General features: G+C 43.8%; 1 protein-coding gene across 2 annotated transcripts in view; it reads left to right on the forward strand.

Annotated features, from left to right (window-relative positions):
* Gnl3l (G protein nucleolar 3 like) overlaps positions 1 to 18,871 on the forward strand; it is a 27,259-nt gene extending 8,388 nt beyond the window's left edge. For both annotated transcript variants that reach the window (XM_008838748.3, XM_029566253.1), the window contains 14 exons: positions 70 to 110; positions 866 to 973; positions 2,207 to 2,323; positions 3,897 to 3,980; positions 4,561 to 4,696; positions 5,690 to 5,793; positions 7,895 to 8,039; positions 10,242 to 10,329; positions 10,791 to 10,965; positions 11,055 to 11,197; positions 11,463 to 11,599; positions 14,147 to 14,274; positions 15,768 to 15,990; positions 17,674 to 18,871. In XM_008838748.3, coding sequence (XP_008836970.1) covers positions 70 to 110; positions 866 to 973; positions 2,207 to 2,323; positions 3,897 to 3,980; positions 4,561 to 4,696; positions 5,690 to 5,793; positions 7,895 to 8,039; positions 10,242 to 10,329; positions 10,791 to 10,965; positions 11,055 to 11,197; positions 11,463 to 11,599; positions 14,147 to 14,274; positions 15,768 to 15,990; positions 17,674 to 17,756 — 1,712 coding nt within the window. In that variant the 3' untranslated portion in view covers positions 17,757 to 18,871. The remainder of the gene's footprint in view (positions 1 to 69; positions 111 to 865; positions 974 to 2,206; positions 2,324 to 3,896; positions 3,981 to 4,560; positions 4,697 to 5,689; positions 5,794 to 7,894; positions 8,040 to 10,241; positions 10,330 to 10,790; positions 10,966 to 11,054; positions 11,198 to 11,462; positions 11,600 to 14,146; positions 14,275 to 15,767; positions 15,991 to 17,673) is intronic.
* The last annotated feature ends 244 nt before the right edge of the window (positions 18,872 to 19,115 follow it).

Here is a 19,115-nt window from a genome sequence, read left to right on the forward strand (position 1 = left end):
TTGAGTGGGTAAATGATAGCTCTCTCTCTCTCTCTCTCTCTCTCTCTCTCTCTCATTTCTCTCTTACAGAAAATAAAAAACCGGGTAAAGGTTCCAAAGGCTGCAAGAAGGTAAGTTGTCCTTACCTTCAGATGAGGTATGCCCATTGTTGGGCCTCTGGTCAGTAGTTATGGGTGACGCTTTTTTTCCCTACTCAGTGGCTGTAGCAGTCACCTGTATATTATTAAGTTTCTGCCCTAAGCCTTATACTCCTTTGTGCTGGATTTACCTAAATAAAAAACCGGGTAAAGGTTCCAAAGGCTGCAAGAAGGTAAGTTGTCCTTACCTTCAGATGAGGTATGCCCATTGTTGGGCCTCTGGTCAGTAGTTATGGGTGACGCTTTTTTTCCCTACTCAGTGGCTGTAGCAGTCACCTGTATATTATTAAGTTTCTGCCCTAAGCCTTATACTCCTTTGTGCTGGATTTACCTTTTAGGGATTATTGCCATCCACATTTTTTTTTCGTTGCTGGGAATCAGACCCAGGGCCTTGAGCATGCCAGGCAAGTGCTCTCCCACTGAGCCCTATGCTCAGCCCATAATTTGTATTTCTGACAAGTTCTCAGGTACTGTTGCTGTAGGTCCAAAGGTCCCATTTTGGGTGCTGTTTGTCAGGAATGCTTTCCCTTTGGCCTTGGCAAAGTGGTCCCCAGCACTTTGCTGTCATTCCTGCTCCACAATGGGGAAGGCTCTAACTCCAGCCAGGCAAGGATATTTCTGGGCAGACCCCCCAAAAAAAAAACCCCTGCATGTTTCTCTGTAGTGGGGTGGGGTGGTTTCTATTGATTACTAATTCTTTAATTTTCCTTTTCTTGCATGGTGACCAGCCTGCAAAGCAAAGTGTGAAGAAAGTAGTCTCCAGACAGTCATCTGCTTCCCAGTTTGTTCATTGTAATGATCATGCCAGTCGGGAAGCTGAATTAAAGAAGAAAAGGGTGAGCATTTTATCTTTGGCGAGAAAGGGCCTGACTTGACTATCTGGTCTGTAGAAAGACAGGGGCCAGAGGTGTTGGGTTTCTTGATGCTGTTTGTGAATGGGGAAAGTGAGGCAGGTTACTGTGATAACGATAGGGATTTAACTTCTCTATTTGGTCATCTAATTCTAACCTCCCAATACATTGCTGTCTGACTTACATTCCCACTGTTCCACTGAAATCTCTTCTGCTAGCCTCTCTTCCACTGGCCTATCCTCCACATTGCCTACCCTCATGGGTGTTTTCTCCCATCACCTTAGAGGAATTTTCAGCATTTTGAGACCATGCTTTCCTCAAAGTACACTTATTTTGACTTTGTCATCTCCCTTTCCTGGATGCTTCCTTCCTCTGTGACCAGCCTTTTTGTCTCTTGCTGCTTTTTTCTTGTTTTGTTTATTTGTTGAGGCAGGGTCTTACTTTGTTGCACAGGCTGGTCTTGAATGCCTGGACACATGAAATCCTTTCATTGCAAACCCTGAGTGGTTGCGGCTGCACAAGTGTGCAAGTTTCTCTTTCTGCTTGATACATCCTAAGATCTTATTCTCTTTTCTCATTTGGATTTAAGTGGTTTCATATGCTTAGAATGCATTCTCTATCCTAGATCCTCTTTTTATTTTTCTTGCTTTTTTCTATGTATTTTTTTGTATATTTCAAATTTTTCATTATTATTATTATTGTGTGTGTGGGGGGGTGCAGGTCTGTGCATGCCATGATGTACACACGTGAAGGTAAGAGGATAATTTTTGGGAATCGGTTCTGTCTTTCCATCATGGATTCTGAGAATCAAACTCAGGACATCAGGCTTGTACAGGAAGCATTTTTACCCACTGAGCCGCCTCACTGATGCTTTTTTATTTTTTGAGATTGGCTTGAATGCTATAGTGGTCTTGCTATGTAGCTCTGGCTGGCCTGGTATCCTGGTGTCACTATATGGCCCAGGTTGGCCTTGACCTCATGGCAATCCCCCTGCCTCAACCTCTCAAGTGCTAGAATTACAAATGAGTGCTACCGTGTCCAACTTCTAATTTTTCCTCTACCTCGCCCTCCTGTAATCTCTCTGTCTTTTTCTTCACAAATATTCCTGCTGTCCTGTCTCTCTTCTTCCAGTATTCCTGCTGCTTCCATCTGTTACCCATCTATGGTTTGGGCTGCAAACCTAGTCAGTTTCAATGACAGTGTCTGCTCACTTGTTAGGTTGAAGAGATGAGGGAGAAGCAGCAAGTTGCCCGGGAGCAAGAGAGACAAAGACATAGGACCCTCGAGAGCTATTGTCAGGATGTCCTGAAACGTCAGCAGGAATTTGAAAACAAGGTAAGAGAGTAGTCTTGCTGGTGGGTGGGATTGGGGTGGATTTGGCTGTTCTGCTAAATAAAAGAAGGAAAGTTATAAGGTTGGTGGAGGGGAAGAAATGAGTAAGTACAGAGAAGGAAAACAATTAGAAAGAAAGGGAAAAATAAGAGGGAGAAAAAGGGGCCATTTTGCACCCTGCCTGTGACTGGGCATCTGTGGAGAATGCCTCTCTCAAGCTTGAGCCCAAAGATGAATGGTATGGAGTTAGAGACTAGGAGAGGTATGACCAAGGACATGGGGGAAGGGAGGGCGGGAGAATGTGAAGGGAGGATTGAGAAGACAGAGGAATGTATTTTGGATCTCATTTTCCTTGTGGGCCTTCTTTCTCCCTTTCTGCCATTTGTTGTCTCACAAACACAAGATGCACTTGCCAGCTCAGACTACCTTCCGACACATACTAAAGGCTTTGCTTCCCCATCCCATGTTCCCCTTAGCTTGTTTTTCTCACACTTTCTCCTTTCCTCCCTCCTTTATATATACCTGTGGTCAGGCAGGCCTCTGGCTGGTGATCAAATGCACATGTACAGCTAGGAACACATATGTGCCTAACTCTGATTCTAGTTTGCCAGCATTTTTGCTTGGTCAGTGCTACTTTAAAATAATTTTGAAAAAATATTATTTTATGTTATGTGTATGAGTATATTACTTGCATGTAGGTTGGTGGACCCATGTCATGCAGTGCCCACGAAGGTCAGAAGAGGGAGTTGGATTCCCTGGAACTAGAGTTATGGATGGTTGTTAGGCGCCATGTGGGTGCAGAGAATCAAACCTGGGTCCTCTGCAAGAGCAGCCAGTGCTCTTAACCGTTGAGCCATCTCTCCATCCAGCCCCTTTAAAAGAATTTTTCACTTTTTGGTCTTTTTGAGATAGGATCTCCCTGTAAGCCCCAGCTGACCTGGAACTCATATGTAGACCCAGCTGGCCTTGAACTCACAGATATCCACCTGCCTCTGCCTCCTGAGTGCTGGGATTAAAGGCGTGCACCACCACACCTGGCTAAGAATTTTTAAAAATTATCCATTATTGGAGATAGAGAGATGGAAGCAGTTAAGAGCACTGTTCTTGCAGAGGACCTGGATTCGATTCCTAGTATCCACATGGCAGTTAACAGCTGTCTATAACTCCAGTTCCAGGGGATCTGAGGCCCTCTTCTGACCTCTTTGGGCATTGCATGACACAGGTGCAACTTACATACATGCAAGCAATACACATAAAATAAAAATAATAAAATACTGCAAAATTATCCATTATCGTGTATTTGTATATGCTGTGAGTCAAGTCTTCTGGCAGAGGAACTCAGATTGCTAGATATATGTGGCAAATGCTTTTACCCACTGAGCCGTCCTGCTAGCTTTTAAGTGGGCTGAGACTCAAGTGGTATCTTGTAGCTTCCTGTGGTTTTCAAAGTCTTGTTGGTTCTTGTTCATCCTCCCTCCCTCTGCCCTCCTTTATGCTGTCCCTCCCCCTCTCCTTCCTTTCATCTGCTTCCTCCAAAACTTCTTCCCCTAGACCATTCTCTTTTTTCCTCCTTTAGGAGGAAGTTTTGCAGGAATTAAATATGTTCCCTCAGCTGGATGACGAGGCCACAAGGAAGGCCTATTACAAGGAGTTCCGAAAGGTATGGGGATTCATTTCTTTCTTCTTTTGGTGTTTGGTTTTTGTGGGATTTAAAAAATGTTTTATTTATTATTTTATGTGTATGAATGTATTGCCTGCATGTATGTAAGTTCACCTGTGCTGTGCAATGCTCATGGAGGTCAGTAAAGGGTGTCAGAGGTCAGAAGAGGGTGTCAGATTCCCCTGGAACTGGAGTTATGGATGGTTGTTAGCAGCTGTGTGAGTGCTGGGAATCGTACCCAGGTCCTCTGAGAGCAAATGTTCTTATCCTCTTAATTGCTGAGCCTCTCTCCAGCCCGCATCTTTTTTCCTTTTCTTTCTTTTTGAGACAAGGTCTCTTTATCCCAGTTCTGACCTAGAACTGTATGGCAAGCTGGCCTTGAACTCCCTGTGGCCCTCCTGCCTCATAGTCCCAAGTGCTGAGATTATAGGTTTGAGCTACAGTGTTTGACTAACGGGTCCATTTCTTAAAGCTTTTTGGTGAGGGCCCCAGTCCATTTCTTCTCCTTCCCTGACCGAGATAGAGGCCTTTTCTTGCCTGCTACACAGTCTCTTCATCCTATGTATTCTCTATCCTGCAGGTGGTTGAATACTCTGATGTGATTCTAGAAGTTCTAGATGCCAGAGACCCATTGGGCTGCCGCTGTTTCCAGATGGAGGAGACTGTCTTGCGGGCAGAAGGCAACAAGAAATTGGTCTTGGTCTTGAACAAGATTGGTAGGTGTTGGGAAGGATTGGGTAATGTAGGGAAGGGATCAAGCTAAGGCTAGCACAGGCTAGGCACTGAAATCAAGCATCTTAGTAACATTCAGAATTGTCATGCATAATAGGAATTCTTGTTCCAATTTACAAAATCGGAAGTATTGCCTGATATACATACACACAAATACGTACAGAGTATATGTAGCACGATGAGGGGTGGAACCTAAGCCTGTTTGCCTTTGAGCCCCCTTTTCTTGGAATTTTGAGCCATTTTTATAGCAAGACAGTCTTGGAGACCTTTGTACCCCAAGCTAGAACCCAAAGTCTGGGACAGGAGTCTGTCAGGTGTGGGTTTCACCCCACTTTTGATATTTTCTCTGAGATAGCAGACAGGTCCTACCACTTGAGAGCTTTTTTTTCTCTGACAATAAATGGGTTCATGAATGTTCCAGCCTCACAGCTTTGTTGTGAGACTACATCCCAAATCATAGATATCCTTAGTGATGAGTTTTGTTGACATTTGACTCAGCATAGAATGATCCAGAGAGGGGATGGGAAGTATGATCTTTAGAAGGCCTCTGGTAGCCTGGGCACCCTGACAGGAAGCAGATGTCTGAGATCATATGACTAGTTTGCATATTTTCTTCAAGAGAACTAGCCTTCTCAGGGAGGACCAGCTGGTTCCATGGACAAAAGTGTCCTTTCTTTTTTTTTGGTCTTTTTTGAGACAGGGTCTCACCTGTAGCCCCAGCCGGCCTGGAACTCGCTGTGTAGACCAGTCTGACCTTAAACTGCCTCCTGAGTGTTGGGACTAAAGGCGTGTGCCATCATGACCAGCTCAAGAAAGACTGTTCTAACTCCATCCTGGGGACTAGGCAGGGACTGATAGAGCCAGAGGAGAGACCTGTTGGCAGGAGGGACCTAGACTTGGATGTACATGGATGTGTCTTTGGGTGAAGTCATGGGGGTAATGTTCTTACCAGCCCCATTTGTTCCTGTTTTACCCAGACCTGGTTCCCAAAGAAATTGTGGAAAAGTGGCTGGATTACCTTCGCAATGAGCTGCCAACTGTGGCTTTCAAGGCCAGCACACAGCATCAAGTCAGAAATTTGGTAAGTTTGGGGTCAGGGTATCTAGCCTCTTTCATTGTGGCTTAGACCCAGGGTTGTGGATGTTATGACTTGGACTGGGCCCTCTGACTCTTTAATAATTGAATTGGGGTTTCAGCTTGGAGGTTTTTTTCTCTACTGGGTAACTTGTTAGCTTTAATTTTAATTTACTCCTTCCTATATAATTGCTGTTCAGGAAGCATACTTTTTCCAGCTGTGAAGATGTAATCATACATACTGTCTATTGGAGATTTGGAAAATAGTGTTAATTACATGCTAACTCTTCAAAAACTATATTGTTCCATTCATTTTTTTCCTCTTTAAAACAGTATGGTCTTGGGAGGCAGAGGCAGGCGGATCTTTGAGTTCAAGTTCAGCCTGGTCTACATAGTGAGTTCCAGGACAGTTGGGGCTACAAGGAGACCTTGCCTCAAAAAGACAAAAAAAAAAAAACCCAGTATGGTATTTTCTATTGATATAGAAATAACATTTTCTAACTATTACAAACTATTAAAGTATTGCAGTAACATTGGTTATTTTTAGGGAGATAAACTGGGTGTTGTAGGACATTTTGCACCAGGTATTAAACTTAGTATTTTTTCTTTTGCAATACTGGGAATGGAACCTAGGGCATTTTGCTGTGCAAGTGCTCTACCGCTGAGCTACACCTCAGTCCCTTGTTTCCAGTTTTTCATCATTATAACCAGTGCTTCTATAAGGTTCTTTGTACATATCTCCCTAGCATGTAGGCAGGTGTGGATTAAGTACTGAATGATGATGTGGCTGCATCATACATAGACTTTATGCATTTGATATTTTCTTTTTTTTTGGTCTTTTTTGAAACAGGGTCTCCCTGTAGTTCCAGCTGGCCTGGAATTCCCTATGTAGGCCAGGTTGGCCTCGATGTAGGATGAAAAGTGTGCGCTACCATGTCCTGCTTTTGCTATAGTCTTGCCAACACTTGATAGCATTAAATTTTGTAGACATACTTAATATTTTATTGTGTAATATAATCAATACCAATTGTAAATACTAGTTCTAATGATGTGTTGTTAGTTAGCTTGAGTTACATAGGACAATATTTGCCTATATATAGTATTATTGTGCAATATTCTTTAAGGAAACAAAGACAAGAAAAAGCATCAGGGCCTAGTAAGTTGGAACCCACCGTGATTAGATCTCATTAAACTTTTTATTCTTTTGTAGGCATGCCCGTTTTTATTCCCAGGTGTATTTTTTTCATTCTGTCTTAAATCTGCCTTTTCCAAAAAGAAATCCCTATTTAAATTGGGTATATTGAATGTGTTTAGACAGATAGTCTTTTTGGCTCCCCCCACATGTAGTCCTGGGGATCAAACCCAGGGTGTTGCGCCTTCTAGGCAAGCATTCTACTTCTGAGCTACACAGCCCAGCCCAACGTTTTTGCCTTTTTTGATGGCAAAGACATAAAAACAACCTTTGGAGCAATTATATTTTACCTCAAGCATATACTTCGTGGGTTTTTTTCTTACTGATAAAAATACTTAGGTTAATTCCAATTTTGTGGCATTCAAATTTTGTGGTCAGTAAGGGAAGAGGAAGAGGAAAGCCGTTCTGATCAGGGGAGGTGGCATAAGAAATAAAAGTATGGAGGCTGGGATGACCCTGTCTTGTTTGAGGGGTCAAGGGAAGGTCAACTTTGGGTCAGATACCCTCTCATTTCTGCGCAGGCAGAGAGGTCAGGTTTCCTTTTGGTATACATCAGACACTGAGGCTCAGAGATGGGAAATGGTTTTTCTTTATGGACCTGTGAGAGGTAGAGCTAGAAATCAAACTGTAGTTTGCCTAGAGCCAGGATGTCATCATGCCTCTGCTGTGGGGGGCAGGGAGTGGTCAAAAGATGCATATTTGGAGGCTGGAGCAGGGACAGAAAATGAGAAACACAAAACACAGAAACTGGAGACAAAGAAGATCCAGGAAGTAGCAGGTGTTTGGGGCCTATGTAAGAAAGCAGTGAGTTTAGAGATTACAGGGTGATCCTGCATGCTGCTCTACAGGTTGGAAGTCTAGGCTCAGATTGCATCTTCCATATGATGCCTGTTCTGTAATGACCCTCATTTTATAGACTCGGTGTAGTGTTCCAGCGGATCAGGCCCCTGAATCGCTGCTGAAAAGCAAAGCCTGTTTTGGAGCTGAAAACCTCATGAGGGTCTTGGGGAACTATTGCCGCCTGGGTGAAGTGCGCACCCACATTCGTGTGGGTGTTGTAGGTAAGGCTGGGCAAATAAGGATGAGGCCTAGGCTCCTTTCTTGGGCAGTGACTTTGCTGAGGGAAATGGTCCTGGGAATGTTGTGTTGCCTCTTTGGGACAGAAAGGAGGGGTCCAAGAAGGGTTTCAGAATTTATAATTTGGCTAGTGGGACGGGGCAGGCATTTTCATAATTATTACTACATATTGACTATTAGTACCAAATACATGGTGCCAAGGCATTCCACATTGTTAGAGCTGTGGGAGGGAAGCATGACCAACCTCCCTCTTACAGATGAGGACACTGAGACCTGCAAAAGGGAAAAGGGCCTGTGGAACTCAATCCTGTGGGGAAACAAGGTAGAGCTTAGTCCTGGACCTTTCTGAAACCCACAGTGCTGTGGGAAGGATCGTGAAAGGGGAATTGGGGAAATTGAGAGGCAGGGACAGATAGGTTATCAGGGAGGGAAAGAAAAGCCAAGACACATTGAAGAGAATTGTACAAAGAATATATAAAATAGAAAGAGCAGGGGAGTCAGATTTCAGAATTGCTGGATAATAATAAAAAAAAAATTATTTTTAGCCGGGCATGGTGGCGCACGCCTGTAGTCCCAGCACTTGGGAGGCAGAGGCAGGTGGATCTCTGTGAGTTCAAAACCAGCCTGGTCTACATAGTGAGTTCCAGGACAGCTTGGGCTACAGGGAGACCCTGCTTCAAAAAGACAAAAAAAAAAGACAATTTTAAATGGCAGCGTCATATAGAAAAAGATATCCATAAGGAACGTGAAGAAATGTTTCTTCCAAAAGAGACATTAAAACAGAGCTGGTAAACCAGACCTGTAATGGGCAACTTGTCTCAAAAAAAGAGTGAGAAGAGGGCTTGCTCAACATGTGAGACCCAGGATTGAGTCCCCAGTGTTGCAAAAATTTAAAAAACAGGTACACATGTAGACATGTACCTGCATAAGGGGATGTAAAGAACAGACCCCCCCCCATATATGTACATGCTTAGATATGCATATTGAAATAAAGAACATACTGGAATGCAGACAGATGAGAGACCTAGACATAGAAGAATATAACATAGGCCTATGTACACATAGATTTTTAGACATACATATATACTAATATATGGAGTCATGTACAGGCCCAGAGAGGGCACATCTGCAGACAGAGACAGACTCAGAGGCAAAATGCGGGTAGACCAAGTCTTCCCACACTCACCTCAGGTTGCTCCCCCAATGCAAATAGAGCCACAGGGAGACTCAATGTGTGCCCAAATACACTTAACCTGCAGATAGAACCTAGAGTCACAGAGAAAGGCAAATAGACATACCCATGGTGAAACAGAAATTTGTATGGAGAGAATTAAAGACAGTGAGGGAAATACACAAAAGGAAAAAAGGCCATCTGAAACCTGAATAGAGCATATCTACAGACAGGCTTCAGAGAGAAGGAACATAGAGGCCGTGTGCTCAGAAGTGGAATTGGAGTGTAGAGAATCGAATGAAAAACATTTTTAGATACTGATGCTGAGAAACAGTTGTGGGAGTAATAGACCAAGAGGGAGAGATCCAATAAAAAAGGAGGAACAGTCACATTTGAATTCAAGTGACCAAGAGACACACAGAAATGTATAGATTTTGAAGTACCAGAGCAGAGGTCTTCCCAGGCACACGTAAGAGAGTAGTACATATTGGTAAACTTGAGTACTTACAGAGAGAGGACAATAAGAATGACAGACCAGAGAGACAGAAACTCACAAAGATATACCCAGACATAGAGGTGCACAGGTGCTCCAGTATAGACATTACAGGCAAAGACAGCTGCATAGAGAGAAGAGCATCTAGAGAGGAGTAATTCCCAAGGGAATTGCATGTCAGAACAGATGTGTCTGTTTCACAAACACTTATTGATATCCGCCTTTTGATGGATCATGTTTGTGAGAACTTATATGGAGCACCTCTTCAGGCTGGTGGTAGTGGCAAGTGGGTTTCACATTTAGAGACAGGGACATGTATGCCGAGCATGCTCACAAAAGGAGGAGAGAACTAGAAAGGCAGTTAGGATATTGGCCAGGGCCTGGGGTGGGAAGACAGGGGGCCAGGCTCTACTTTCGGCTTGTCCATGACCTGATCACTGCCCCTGCCAGGCCGTTTTACACAGACTGGCCTGAAGTCCTGTAAGTACTTTCTGTCCTTAGTGTTCTGCTGCTACTTTGCAGGCCTTCCCAATGTGGGGAAGAGCAGTCTGATCAATAGCCTGAAGCGCAGCCGTGCATGCAGTGTGGGAGCGGTTCCTGGTGTCACAAAGTAAGCATTCACCCAGTCTCTTAAATACCATTCCTCCATAACTCATGCCTGCAGTCCCTGTCTCTTGGGTAATTGTGGACCATCCTGTGATTCATTCCCTGGGTGTAGGAGTCCTGCTAGCAGCCCTCATTTACCTGACCCAATCCAGGTATAGGCCTGGCTCCCTGCTGGGTCATTCTTAACAACTACAAGATTGAGCTACTTTTGAGAAGCTCTCTGTTGCTGAGGCTTAAAGAGAGTCAGAAGCTTGCCTGAGATCCTGCAGATAAGTCACCTCTAGCAGAGGTTAGATTTTAGAATCAGTCCCAGGTCTATAGTGCCTCAGATCCCCCTGGTCCTGTATCTTCCCACTTCATTTAAAAGACATGCTCCCTTTTCTTCTTTTACCTCCCTCCAGCCTCCCCAGGCCCATTTGTGGCTAGATGTCAGATACATCTGGTCCTTGTTTCTCCTCTCTCCAGATTCATGCAAGAGGTCTACCTAGACAAGTTCATCAGGCTTCTGGATGCTCCAGGCATTGTCCCAGGACCCAACTCAGAGGTGGGCACCATCCTGCGTAATTGCATCCATGTGCAGAAGCTGACAGATCCTGTGACCCCAGTGGAGACCATCCTGCAGCGCTGTAACCTGGAGGAGGTATACAGCAGGGCCTCAGCGGATGTCCCATCTCACTACTCCAAAGGCCTTTCACTCTTTCTCATGACTTTTCTCCTTCCATTTGCTAGATTTCCAACTATTATGGTGTCTCTGGATTCCAGACTACTGAGCAATTTCTGACTGCAGTGGCCCACCGCTTGGGAAAGAAGAAGAAGGGAGGCATATATAGTCAAGAACAGGCTGCCAAAGCTGTCCTGGCTGACTGGGTGAGGTGAGGAAGGGGCTAAGCAGGAGGCGGTGTTCATTGAAGCCAGTGGGACAGCCTTGTCTTTGTAGATCCTAAGGGATAGCCAAAGAATTATGCATGCCTTGCTTAGGACTTTGTGCTTAGTGGTTATTGAGTTTAACCCATTGTTCAGAAACCACTGTCTGATTTTCTTGTCTTTACTGTTTTCTGTCTTGCAAGCTCATCTTTCAGTAGACCATTTGTTCTCTCAGTGACACCACCAATAATCTCTCCATACTCCCCAATACAGTGGGAAGATCAGCTTCTATATACCACCACCATCTACCCACAGTCTGCCCACCCATCTCAGTGCTGAGATTGTCAAGGAGATGACTGAGGTCTTTGACATTGAGGATACTGAGCAGGCCAATGAAGACACCATGGAATGTAAGTGTGGATGGGTGGGCACATATGGTTTTGTCCTAGTGGAGCCCAGACAAAATGTCAGATCACACATTCGCTTTCCCCTTCCCTGGGGCTACTTGGGCTTTACACAAGTTTAACTAATACGGAACTTAATTAATTGTCCTGCAAGGTTTAGCATTCTAATCTGGCCCATGAGGGTGGGAGTGGTGGTGTGGTGCTGATGATGATGATAGTGATGATGATAAACTTTTGGTAGGTAGGCTCTAAGTATCTGGTACCCCTTTAGGTGCTCTGGAAATGGGAGGCTCCATTCCTGTCTTTTGAGACCTGAAGTGAATTGAAGCATCTCTTTCAAAATCCCTTTCTTGGTTGGGCATGATAGCATAGGCCTGTCATGCCAGTACCTGGGAAGCTGAGGCATGAAGATCAAGAGTTCCAGCCCAACCTGGGCTATATAGCAGAGACCCCGTCTCAAATAAACATCCAGTCCCTCTCCCTATCTCCCTTCTTCCTAGTGCCCTAGGCTTTAAAAAAAAAGTGTTGACTATTAAACCTAGGGCTTTGTGCATGTTAGGCAAGCACTCTACCCATTAAGGTACATCCCTAGGTGCTCTAGGCTTTTTCAGACAGGGTCCTACTATGTGACCCTGTCTGACCTGTTATTCACTGTGTAGCACAGGCTGGCTTTGAACTTGAGGCAGTCCTGCAATATCAGGTGTATACCACCATGCCTGGCTGCCCTAGTATTTCCCACAGCAATTTCATGTGCACTCTTAGAGTTTTCTTTTTACCTCCACTGACTACTGATATAACTAAGTCAAAAAAGGTCATATTTGCTGGGTGTGGTGGCACACGCCTTTTATCCCAGCACTCAGGCTAGGCAGAAAATTAAAAAATGTCAAGCCAGGCATGGTGACCCACCCCTTTAATCCCAGCAGTCAGCAGGTAAGTGGCAGATAGATCTCTGTGAGTCCAAAGTCAGCCTGGTCTACATAGTAAGTTCTAGGCCAGCCAGTGTTACATAGTGAGACCCTGTCTCCAAAAAAAGATCATATTTAAAATGCCAAAAGGCATATAGACAGTGACACACAGTGGTGTCCCTGGCACTAACTTTCCTGAAGTCTCCCAGCTCAGCATAGGTAGGTGGTTATAAGTTTGGGCTGCCTGCATTCAAATCCAAACCTTGCTCTTCATTAGCTGTATGATGCTGAACAAGTCTGTTGTGTTCATTTCTCTATCTTGGTGTTCTCATTTGTAAAATGAGAACCGTAACACCCATTCCATAAGGGTATTGTAAAGATTTACTTCATTTGTAGGACAATGCTCAGTGATACAGCGTGTGCTTAGCATGCTCAAGGCCCTACTTTGATCCTCAGCACCAAAAACGGAGTGAAAAACACAGAACAATAGATGCAGCAGATCAGTGCTCAGTAAGTGTTAGCTGGCATATACTGAAGTGTGACTTAGAAAATGGTTAGAAAGTTTCTTAGCCACTCCTATTTGTAGCCCTGTCTGTGGCTCCCGTTTCTCTACCTGCCCAAGCAAGGTGCCCAGTGTTCTCTGGGCTGCCATGTACACTCGGAGGCAGTTGAGAGAGTCCTTGGCTGGCCTTACTGGTTTCTATTTCTCTTGAGGGCCAGTCATTTTCCTTCCCTGGGGTTTTAAGAGTCTTAGATTACAAATGAGGGCAAGAGCACTTGCCTGTTTCCCAGTTTATTCCACAAGTGACTTTGGGCATGGCAGCCCCCTTGCTGAACTTCAGTTTCTGCTTCTGTCAAGTGGGCAGTTGAGAGGGATTTGAGCTCATGTTCCTGTGGTGATGCTTCACCCTGGCTGGAGGGGTATCATCACTGCAAATGCATTTTGGAATAATATTTGAAGTGTAGGGAGTTGAGACAAAAGTGAATAGGGAGAAGTTAGTGGTAAAAGGCATTTGGAGGAATTGGTGCTGGCATTGGATCTTGAGTGAGTAGGAATTAACACATTCAGGGAAGGTGTGGGGATAAAGTTGGTAGAAGCGTGTATGAGGGTAGTGAGGGTAGTGAGGCACAAAACACTGGGCATGTCTAGGTCCCAGCAGAGGCCAGTTCTAGGCAAGGGGCCAGAAGAAGGAGAGAGCCCTGGACCTAGGAAGGGGATCCGCATGGTTATGTGGATCACATTTGAGCCAGTATAGGTGTCCTATCAGGTTTTACCTCCTATTAAGTAGAGCTTGGGCAATTTTGTTTCTCACATGAGCAAGCTGAGGCTTCAAGGCCAACTCCCAGCAGGGAGGTGTCCTCTAACATTCATGCTTTTGTTTTGCTTTCTTTTTTGAAACAGGCTTGCCATGTAGCTCAGGCTGGTCTTAAACTCATGATCCTCCTGCCTCACTTTCCTGAGTGCTAGGATGACAGGTGTGCACCACCTGGTTTAGTATTTCGACTTTTAATTCTTTGTTATGTAGTCTTTCAGCAGAAAACCTCCCTAACCCTCGCTTCCCTAGAAGTACCCACGTGTCTTTTCTGATTAGGGGACTGGCAGCAGGGAGAAGCCAGGGCCCTGACAGTGATGTTGGTTGTGTTAAAGGCTTGGCCGTGGGAGAATCTGATGAGCTGTTGGGTGACATGGACCCACAAGAAATGGAGATCAAGTGGCTCCATTCTCCGATGCTGAAAATAGCAGATGCCATTGAAAATAAAACCACCGTGTATAAGGTACCTCTCCACTTGTTCATGGTAGTTGTATCCTCTGCACAAGGTTCTGGGAATAAGTCAGTTCCTGCTACCCATCTCCTCTAAGAGAGAGATGTGTCACTCACATGCTCCCTGTTGTGGTCTCTTGAATGCCTAACTTGGTGTGTCATTTGCCAAACAATGACATATCTAAGGAGGAGGTATGCTCTTCCAAGCAGTTTTCCCAGCCCTGATTCCAATCCATAGAACAGGTGTCTCCATCTTATTCACCTAGTTGTTCAAGTAGCGGGTGATTCTCCCCTGACTCATATCTGAAATCCATAAATTGTTAGTTACCAAGTCTATGTCTAAATCTCTTGAGAAGTTACCAGTTTTTTCATCTAACTCTGGAGTATGCTTCTAGTCCTTAATTCACTTGGACATGTGTTCTGTGGTTTCCTTTGTTGTTGTTTTATTGAGACAGGGTCTCAGTAGCCAAGGTTAGCTTTGAATACCTAATCCTCTTGTTTCCCTACTTCTCAGTGCTGAGATTATAGGCACGTAGCACCACCCCTGTCACTTTCCCTGCTTAAACACCCTTTCGTGGCTTCCTATTCAAGACCTTCATGGTCTCCATGATTCCAGGTTTGTTTTTTTTTTAATTCTGCTAGTTTACTTAGAAATTTGTAAACAAATTACAAGGACAAAAATTGAATCCTTTAACACATGGATGTGTACCTTTTTGTATAATTATACATTGATTTATGAACTTTTAGATTAAAAAATTATAAAATCAGGAAAATGTAATTATTTAAACACGGTAAATGAACTTAATGACTGGATAGAGAAGTGTGCTTCATGACTTAGAGAAACTGGCAGTTATAGCTTCTGTTAGGAAAATTCTAGAACATAGACAAGTATCTATTCCCAGGTTTGTTTTTTTAGCATCTTTTTTTCAATCACCCTATCTCTGCTCTTCCACAATATTCACACTATGGATTTCAGACACTAAGGAGGGCAGGAGAGAACATGGGGACAGCCTGGATCTTACGGCCCTAAACTATACTCTTTGGTCAGAGAATTTTCTTTTAAGCCACATCTTGAAGGCTGAGTTCTCTCTTGAAGGCTGAGTTTTCTTGGCAAGAGCTCAGCCCATATCCATAGCAAGGCTCAAAACGATGAGAGCCTGGCATTTGGGAAAATTGCTAGTGCTATGAAGTGGCTAGAATAGAGATGAGAAAGAATAGTCTGGTGTCTGGTCATGGAATGTCTTAAGCTTGACTTCAAACTTTAGGCAATAGGAAAGCACTGAAAGTTGGTTATTTTCATGTCTGGGTCAAAGCTCCTTCCCCATTTTGTTTATTGAAGTTAAAAAAAAGTAACAGATGAACAAACTGAGGCTAAGGAGCTAGCTAAACACCAGCTAGGATATGGTGGAGCCAGAAATGGAGCTTAGTTCTATTCAAGCTTGTCCTTGCCTCCTATGCAGAAATGTTTGGAGTTCAGGACTTTACCATTGTTGTTTCTGTACTCAGATTGGAAACCTCACTGGATATTGCACCAATCCAAACCGTCATCAGATGGGGTGGGCTAAACGCAATGTAGACCACCACTGCCCGAGAGACAACCGCATAGTGGATGTCAGTTCAGTGGACCGTCGCCCGATGTTGCAGAGGATCCTGGAGACAGACCCTCTTCAACAAGGCCAGGTTCTGGCATCTGCCTTAAAGAATAAGAAGAAATTACAGAAGCGTACAGGTAGGGTACCTGACCACCCCTGTGCTCTGAAAAATGCCTCATCAGAGCTGGAATTAGGGACTTGGATGAACATCTCCACGTGTCTACCTCCAGGCAAGAGTTGGAGGGGTTGGTTGGGTTAGAGTGCTCAGCTACTAGTAAGTGGTTCTTAAAACTTTAGTTTGCATCAACATCACCTGGAGCGTTTGTTCAAACAGATTTCTGGGGACCACAGTTGTAGAACCACTGGTCTCATCTGTTTATCATCTATCGAGTGCTTTCTGTCTGTTAGGTAGCATGCATATATATCATTTGTACTGTATTGGTAAGCAATACACTAAAAACTCACAGAATATACAGTAAAATCTCTCTTTAAGGCCTCTCCCTTATGCAACCAGTTAATTTCTTACCTTTCTTAAGATAGATATATACATAACTCATATATTCTTTGTCTTCTTCCACACAAATGCTAGTCTGCTGAGCATACAGTTTTTGTCTCATCATTTTTCTATCTTATGTCGTAGGAATATTTGCACATTAGTACACAAAAGAACTTCTCTTTGTTTTAATGGTGGTCCTTTGTGTAGTTGGCCCATGCAGATTTTTAGGGTCTATAGATGGCCCATGCAGATTTTTTTAGGGTGTATAGTTGGCCCTCCATATCTGTGGCTTCGTGCTTACAGTCAATTGAGTGCAAACGAGAAATTTTTTAATTGCCCCTGTACTAAATACATGTAGGCTATGTTTCTTGCTACTGTTCTGTGACACAGTATAGCAGCTGTTAGTGTTTATATTGTAGTAGGTACGATATAAGTAATCTAGACACGTATATAGGAGAATGTATGTAGGTTACATACGAAGTCTGTGTGTTATCCTCCATGAATACTGAGGAATGTGTGTATGTATTTACCTTTATTAACCCACTGGAAATGTGTTTTCTTCTTTTGATAAGTGAAGAAACTGAGGTCCATAGCTGCAACACATTCAAAATGGCCAGATATCTATTAATTGGTGGTCACAAAATACAAATGTTGGTAGGGTTGATTGACTCTGTCAACCCTCATCTTTTAACTAGGCCATATTTTATAACCATCTGACTCCTTCCTAGTCCTGGAAATCCAGAGATGAATTGCCCTTGAACTCCTGATCTTGTTTGGGTGTAGAGAGGGAACAAAACAGACATTGACAGTGCAGAATGATCATTCTGAGGACACATACAATGAGCACTGTGAGGGAGCCTAACTCAGCCTGGAGATTAGTGGTTAGGAGTGGTTAGGAGTGATCAGCAAAGGCTTCCTAGAGAAGTCTCAGGGAATTCTGAGGAACAAGTGTGTGTGGAAGGTAGAACCTGTGGGTGGTAAGCATTCAAGCTCAAAGCCACTACTACTACCATGTTTCTCCTTTGCTGTGTGAGCTTTGTTTTATGGGGGAGTGCTAAGTTCACACAATAAAAGAAAGTTATTATTTTGGTACTCAGAAGACACAAAAATACTTGCAGTCCTGAGTCTGAAACTCTGAGATTGAAGCTATGCCGGGGTGATCACTTCACAGATGAATGGATATACCTGTTAGGTTTGAATGGCAGCTTCAATAGCCCATGAGTTTTATTTAGGGTTTAGAGGGGTAACTGAGCCGGTTTGAGAGGTTAGTATAGGTCTGGACAAGCCAGCCACTCCAAAATTACCTGTATTTCTCCATCTACAGATAAAATTGCCAGCAAGCTGTCTGATTCCATGATGTCTATCCTCGACCTCTCTGACAACTGTGATGACTGTGCTGGTGACTGATCAGCTGATCTTCCTCCTCTCCCACTCCAAAGCATTGCTTTCTCTGAGATGGGAGAATGCAGATGGAGTTTGAGTCTCCCTGATGCACCTGTGTATTAGAATACCTCCCATGCCATGTCCCTCCTGCCATGGTGCCCTCCATGCTCTCCAGTCACAAAAAAGTCTCAAGGTCTGGAGTTGCCAAATCTAATACCCTCTATCATATCCTTACTGTTTTTTAAATGAATTTTGTTTGTTTTTGTGGTACTAGGGATTGAACATGTTAAACAAGAAGCCTGCCACTGAGCTGTATCTCCCAACTTTTTTTGGAGAAAGGTTCTTGCTATGTAGCCTAAAACTTGTAGTCTTTCTACCTCAGCCTCCCAAGTAGTGTAATTGCAGGCTTTTGCCACCATTCTCAGCTCCCACTGTATTTTACAAGATAAATAAAATATCAGAACAGTCTAGGAATTGTGACAGCAAACCTGTAATCCTAGCACTTGGGAGGCTGAGGTAGGAGGACTGCAAGTTTTAGGTCAGTGTGGGCTACCTGGTAAGGCCTTTTGTCTCACAAAACAAAACAAAACAAAAAACAAAACAGAACACAGCAGAACACAACACAACAAACAAAACCTCCAAACAAATCAGCAGAGTCCAGGTGCTAACAGTGTATTTCTTGATCTCAGTTCCTCGGCCTCTGTGGGTAGGGCTGATAAGAGTTAACCTCACAGAACATTCTGAACAGCTAGAGGCTAGACTGCTGGGAGTCCTAGGGTTCCCTGGGAGGGTTATGATTTTTTTAACCACTTCACAAAAGGTCTCAGTGTGCCAAGGCATTCCTGCAGTAGCCTTCACCAGGCATCTTCCAAGTCAGTGGGTAGGTCCTCATCTGGGTAGCATAGGAGTAGAGAAGAAAAATGATGAGTCTTCTATGTCTCTGGAGGGTCTGGGGATAGGGTTAAGAAAACAAGCAAGCTTGGCTAATACTGAAGTGTGATAGGTACTATCTTGTTTGCATAAAGAGAAAACAACTGGGTAGCAAGGGAGGCTGAGTACTTTAGGGGAAAATCTCATCTGGTATTGTTGTGAATATGGAGTAATCCTTTTTAAATAAAATACTCTGGGCTCTGCCTTCATGTGATATTGCATTACCTAGTGTCAACATTTGAATTCCATGATTCAGGAGAGTATTAGTGCTATTTATTCAGAGTGGTCCATCCTTGAGAGAATTGTTGGAAGTACATCAGTCTACTTTCTTGGTGTTTGGAAGCCACTCCGTTAAAGTATACTTAACTACCATTCTGGGTGACCTCCACCCCCCTGAGCAAAGGCAGTGGGCTCAAGCAGTCCTAGGGACTCTGTTAGCTTTCTGTCATTATA

This window comes from Nannospalax galili, unplaced genomic scaffold (genome assembly GCF_000622305.1).
Source record: "Nannospalax galili isolate Female #2095 unplaced genomic scaffold, S.galili_v1.0 scaffold1759, whole genome shotgun sequence".
NCBI lineage: Eukaryota > Metazoa > Chordata > Mammalia > Rodentia > Spalacidae > Nannospalax > Nannospalax galili.